A 6000-nucleotide genomic window follows, 5' to 3' on the forward strand; every position below is an offset into this window, starting at 1 on the left:
CTGTGTGGAGCAACTGAGATGAGAGAAGGCAGTGTGTGTAGGGGGGAGCAAATACACACACATCCCTCTGTGACTGTGTGTGGGTTTTGTGGCAGCCACACACAACCCGCCCGTGAGCAGGGCTTGGCCACAAGTGCACAGCACACCTGGCCTAAGGTCCCAGGGCTGGTTTGTGCCATAGCCACAAGCAGTGCCAGGTGGCAGAGGACACTGTCCAGCACACTCAAGAATGTCAGGACACCTCTGCAGCTGGTGCTCAGTATCACCACTAGGGGCAGCAGACTACCACTCATGGCATGTAGATCTGGGCTCAAGTTCGCAGTCCACCACTGTCTTTAGCTCTGGGCCCCTGGGCACAGTTTTTAGCTGTTTTACATCCATTTTCTTGGCTATGAAATGAGAATAATAATGGTATGGACCTGAGTCAAAAAAAAAATTAGAGAAGTAATAAACAGGAAAAACTCAGCAGAGAACCTGACTCAAATAAACACTCAATGAACATTGTTCCCACAAGTGACCCCTCCTAAGGGCCAGTCCTCTCCTCTTTGGAGGGTCACTTGGGGTCCAAAGGTGTTCAGTTGCAGGTCTGTGAATGGATGAACGGATGGCTGTACACGCAGACAGCACGAGCCCAGGTGCAAACAGAGCCATCTGCCATCCCAGCCCCATAGCCAGGAGCAGCCTGGTGACCGCATTGTGTCTCTCTCCGCAGTCTTCGAAGAGCCCGAGGACCCCAGTAACCGCTCCTTCTTCTCGGAAATCATCTCCTCCGTGTCAGACGTGAAGTTCAGCCACAGCGGCCGGTACATGCTCACCCGGGATTACCTCACGGTCAAGGTCTGGGACCTGAACATGGAGGCAAGGCCCATAGAGACATACCAGGTGGGCGCTGCAGCCTGGGAAGCCTCGGGGCCTCTGCGGGCGGCAGACCCCCTGCAGGCCTCCTTCCTTGGGCTGAGAACCCCATGGAGGTTCCCTCCTATAGGGCAGACTTTCCTGTGCCCCTGGCCTGGGTGAGGACACAGGCTCAGGGAACCAAGCAGCTCATCCCAGCCGTGGACCTCAGCTGAGGTGGGTGGCTGCTCAGCCCTGCCTCCTGGGGCCTGTGCCTGCCCTTGAACTCAGGGCGGGAGAAGTATGAGCACACGCGTGGTTCAGTTCAGGGCTGACAGAGGGGCTCCCAGAGCCAGCGCCTGCTGTCCTGCCATTCTGGGGTTCAGAGCTGCCCTCTCCTGGGGAGCACCCTTCTGTGCATGAAGTGGGGAAGTGGGGAAGTGGGGAGCTCACTGTTTCCAGAGCCTCAGCGCAGGCCTTGGAAACCAGGCCTCCAGGCTGCAACTCGGGCGTCTTCCTAGAATGCTATTTTTTTTTTTTTCTACTGTGATCTACCCAGGTATGTTGGGGTAGAAAACAAAATTCACTTGAGTTAAAATGAAACATGGGCTGTGGCCAGCAGGTGGCATGGTGATTAAGGTGCTGAACTCCCACATGGTTGACTATGGTTCAAGTCACGGGCCCGGCAGCTTGAAAATCACACTGGGTGCACGTGTGTGTGTGCCCAGAATCCTGAGAGGACACTAGAGGAGAAGGAATTGCAGCAGGGCTATCCTCCCTAGGAGGCTGATTTCTCACTTGCAGAGCTATCCTCCCTAGGAGGCTGATTTCTCACTTTTCTTTCTCTCTGTTTCTCTCTGGCGAGTGCAAGCACCCTATGGCAAAAACCTAAAAATAAGCACAAACCAAAAACAAACCAAGAAAATATGAAACGTGGACTTGAAAGAAACATGGGGTTGCTACAAAGCTAGTTCCAGTCGTGTCTCTAGCTGGGACATCCAGGAGGCCTTGCAGGAAGTGGATAAGGCTGTACCGTGAAGGAGTGAGACTGGGTCACACAGATGTACACGGGGAAGCAGCAGAGGTGCCCTCACAGCGTCACCAAGCCTTAGGTGCACGTGGGGTGCTGCGCACTTGATGATGGGACCTCCGCCCTTTCTGTCCCTGCAAAGAGGGTGCGGTCAGCCCGTGTAGCAGAAAGGAAACCCTGGCACTGAGTGGCTAGGATAGCAGGGTGGTGCCTCGTAGCTGGGCAGTGACAGCCTCAGAGCCCAGACTCAGCCCTCATGTCCCACCCCGCCGGCTAAACCTGGCGGAGAAGCATCCTGAGGCAGAGGGCCCCACTGGGCCGAGCTGCAGAGCCCTCCCAGACAGGCACTCTGGGTCTGACCGGGCCGGGGTGGACAGTGTGCTCCTGGGGCAGATGCCCCCAAGGACACCTCCTGTGGTGGCCCATTAGCTGTGTGTGGCTCCTGAGATCCTGCCACTCACTGGCTCCCCGGGACCTGCTCACACCACACACCCCAGGCAGGGATCTGCTTTTTCTGTCCTCTGGGAATAGCAGAGGCCCATGATTGGGATGGGCACAAATACCCCCTGCTTTGACCTGCAGGAGTGACCAGTACAGTGCTTTCTGGAGGGCCAGCCCAGAGAAGTGACTGGTTCCCACCCCCTGGGCCCTCGGCCTTTCATGTCCCTGCAGTCTGCAAAGGCCTGCGAGCCCCAGACACTATGGTGTTCTCTACCGGCTTTTCGTGGGGAAAAGGTGTATAGTCGTCAGACCTCTTCCAAGCATGCAAGGACCCAGTAAAGCAGGAGATGCCTGCTCTGGAGGGAGAGCCAAAGCTGTGTGCTTGGCTCGTGGCCCAGTGGACCTATTGATTCGAAATGGTAATAGTAAGTCCACAAAAGCAACACGGCTCACAGTTATGGTTACTGACGATCTGCTGGAAATTGTATACAGCAGGACGGTGTGTGGCCAGCTTGCAGCACATAACAAGTAGGAACCGTTTTCCTCCCCTCACACAAAGAAGGGAGGGCGGTCAGGAACGGCGCTGCTTCGTGACCTCATCAGTGTCCAGTGGTCCCTCCTGTAACCCAGTCTGCCGTCATTTGGGTGTCGGTTTTCCAACATGGGAGGTACTTCATGGTGGCAAAATGGCTACCACATCTCCGGGCATTATGCCTAGATTCCAGGCAGAAAGCGGTAGGAAATAGGTCTGTTGTATGTTTTAGAGTAAGATTGCAAAAGCTTCCCCAGGGCACTTCTCAGATTGCTACAATCCACTGGTTAGAATGGGTCCCTGGCCAGCCACGGCAGCCTCCGGGAACATGAGTCTTTTTATAACCTCTGTGGTTGAGGAAGGCAGAGGAGAAGGGGGTGTAGATGGGTCTCAAGGAGCACCCCTCAGCATGTGCCACACTGAACTAAGTCCCTGGCCAACGTCTCATCTGAGCCTCCGGCTGTCCTGGGGGTGGGACTAGTGTTCTCCCCATCTCGTTTTACTTGCACACGAGTGAGTTACATGGTGTAACTGTGGTGACCCAGTGAGCAAGCAGCTGAGGGACCCAACCTTAAACTGCGGTGCACATCTTTCTCCAGAGCCACGCTGTTCCTCACGCTGCCACCAGAGGGCAGTAGCCGCCTAGCACCCTGCAGAGCGCGGGCGTGGTTGGATGTGCAGCAGCGAGGCTGGGACGCAGTGAGGACATGGCAGTGCAGGAGGCGGGAGCCCTGGGCGTGGCACAGTGTGGTACCGTCTGTGGTAGAAGGCAGGCACCGCGTGGCCCCTGTGGTGTTTGTTAGATGCTGCGTGTAGCCAGTGAAATGTGCCCACCTGACAGCACAAGGCCCTGGCCCAGGGAGCAGGGCCCTGGCCTCACCCTCTCGGGTCCCAGGTGGCAGAAGTGCTGTGAACCTCAGCCGGTGGGGCTGTGGGCTGGGGCGCCAGCGTAGGCGAGGCTCACCGGGAGACACTGGGGCCAGCGGCAGAGCAGGGGGAGCTGCTGGCCTTCCCGGGCGCCTGTCTGAACGAAAGGGCAGGCCCCGGGCCGGTTCTGCTTCTGTCCCCCCACTGTTTTCCTGTATAGCCTTTACTGCTGGGCCTGGCAGTGTACTGCAGAGAACAGAACCAACACACACACACACACACACACACACACACACACGGGGTCTTCAAGAAGTTAATGGAAAGTGTGTATTAGAAGACTGGGGCCCAGCCCGTGGCATGGTGGGTGAGGTGCTGGATCCCATATGGCTGACTGTGCAGTTCAAGTCCAGGTCCGGGACTACTAGAAAGAATTTTATGGGAAGAGGTGGGTGGGCAGAGCCTGTAGGGTCGAATTCACATTCACAGGGACTATGCTGCTCTGTGCACACACCAGCCGTGGGAGTCAAACTGCAGTTATAACTGGGATGCCGCTAATGCTATGTTAATGACAAGGGCGAGGAGGAGGTTAATGTTGGGCCTAGGAAAACACGCTGGGTGCATGTGTGTGTGTGCCCAAAACCCTGACAGGAGAATGGAGAAGAGACTGCAGCGTGGCTATCTCCCCGGAGGGTGACTTTTTTTCCTCTCTCTCGTTTCTGACAAGTACATGCAACCTACAGCAAAAAAGTAAAAAGAAAAAAAAAAAAAAAACCCAATGAATGGATTTCACAATTTTTTGCCTCAAAATAAACTTGTACTTTAATTCTATTTTTTCACTAACATTTTGAAATCTCATAATACATCTATGTACATGTTTACATTACATACACACACACACACACACACACACACACACACACACGGGGGATACTGACTGTTAAGGACTGGCTCACGGACGTCGAGGCTCGGCTACCCCCAAACCTCAGGGTGGCTGGAGTCCCAAGGAGGAGCTGCTTCCAGGCCCAGGCCACCAGCTGGCCGAGGCCCTCCTTGCCCAGGGTACATGGATCTTGGTTCTGTTCAGTCTTTGAGGCCATGCGGCCACCCGCGTGGTAGGAGGTAATCAGCTTTTCTGATTTAAACGGTAATCTCATGTAAAAATAAATACTTTCACAGAAGTCTCTGGAATAACTTGAGAGCAAACATCGGGGCATGTGGCCCAGCCAGTTGACTTAGGGAATTCAGCACCGCCCCCTCACACTGCAGAGTCCCCGCTAACACCAGGCTTCGCCTTGCCCAATTACCTACTGCCCTCCCACCAAGAGGGCAGAGCCTGTGCCCTTCCGGCCTGGCAGTCCCAGTCCCAGCAGGGGGCTGGGCACCATGAGGCCCTCTGGGTATGGAGTTTATAGGACTGGCCTACAGCCTGGTGGAGCGGGTTGCGGGGTGTCACCACCTCACCCGCTGGGTCAGGTGATCCTAGGGAAAGGTGTCTGCTACTTACAAACTGTGTGCCCCTGGGCCAGTTACTTAACCTCTCTGAGCCTCGGTGTCTCTTGTGGACAGACGACGCTGCCTGCCGAGATCACGCTTGCATTATGTCAGTCCCCTGGAGACCCACCCCTTCCCTTGATGATGGTTGCCCTCGTGTTTATGAGGACTGTTACCCTCGAAGGGCTTGGCCTGCAGTTAATCCCAGAATCACCCATGAAGATTGCACGCCAGGTGCTCTAAGGATGGGAAACCTTGGCTCAGAGCAGTGGAGTCGCTTGTTCACACTTGCACAGCTCAGGAGGGGCAGAGCGGGGATGAGGACCTGGGGGGTCCCTGGAGCTGCCTGCCCTCCCCGCATGGCCGCAGCTTAGGGGCCGGCTTGTGCCAGGCTGTGGGCCCTTCCTGATGAGTAGGGCCGTGCGGGGACGTCCAGACCCTTGCTGCCTTTGCGACCCCTTACCTGGCCCCTCTCTCTCGCCAGGTCCACGACTACCTTCGGAGCAAGCTCTGCTCCCTGTACGAGAACGACTGCATTTTCGACAAGTTTGAATGTGCCTGGAACGGGAGTGACAGGTAACCTCGGGCCTCGGGCCTGCCCCTGCCCCGCAGCAGGGAGTTTGGGTGCCGTGCTCCGCGGGTAATAAGCCCCGAGAACCAAGGTGTCGAGATAGGCCTCCCCTTGTGGGAGGTGCCAACTCTGCTCAAATTCAAGGGGCAGGAACGAGGCCCTTCGTCCTCTGTAACTAATGTCCACACGGAGCCCCTGTCTGTGGGGCGCGGTGGAGACACGCGTAGTTCAGCA

At 56.1% G+C, this 6000-nt stretch overlaps 1 protein-coding gene across 1 annotated transcript in view; it reads left to right on the forward strand.

The window, feature by feature from the left end:
* Window positions 1–6000, forward strand: part of PPP2R2C (protein phosphatase 2 regulatory subunit Bgamma) — a 75076-nt gene that overhangs the window by 46590 nt on the left and 22486 nt on the right. Inside the window, exons 6-7 of the mRNA XM_006153664.1 lie at window positions 713–882; window positions 5680–5771. Of these exons, the coding sequence (XP_006153726.1) occupies window positions 713–882; window positions 5680–5771 (262 nt within the window). The remainder of the gene's footprint in view (window positions 1–712; window positions 883–5679; window positions 5772–6000) is intronic.

Source organism: Tupaia chinensis, unplaced genomic scaffold, assembly GCF_000334495.1.
Source record: "Tupaia chinensis unplaced genomic scaffold, TupChi_1.0 Scaffold000384_1, whole genome shotgun sequence".
Lineage (NCBI taxonomy): Eukaryota > Metazoa > Chordata > Mammalia > Scandentia > Tupaiidae > Tupaia > Tupaia belangeri.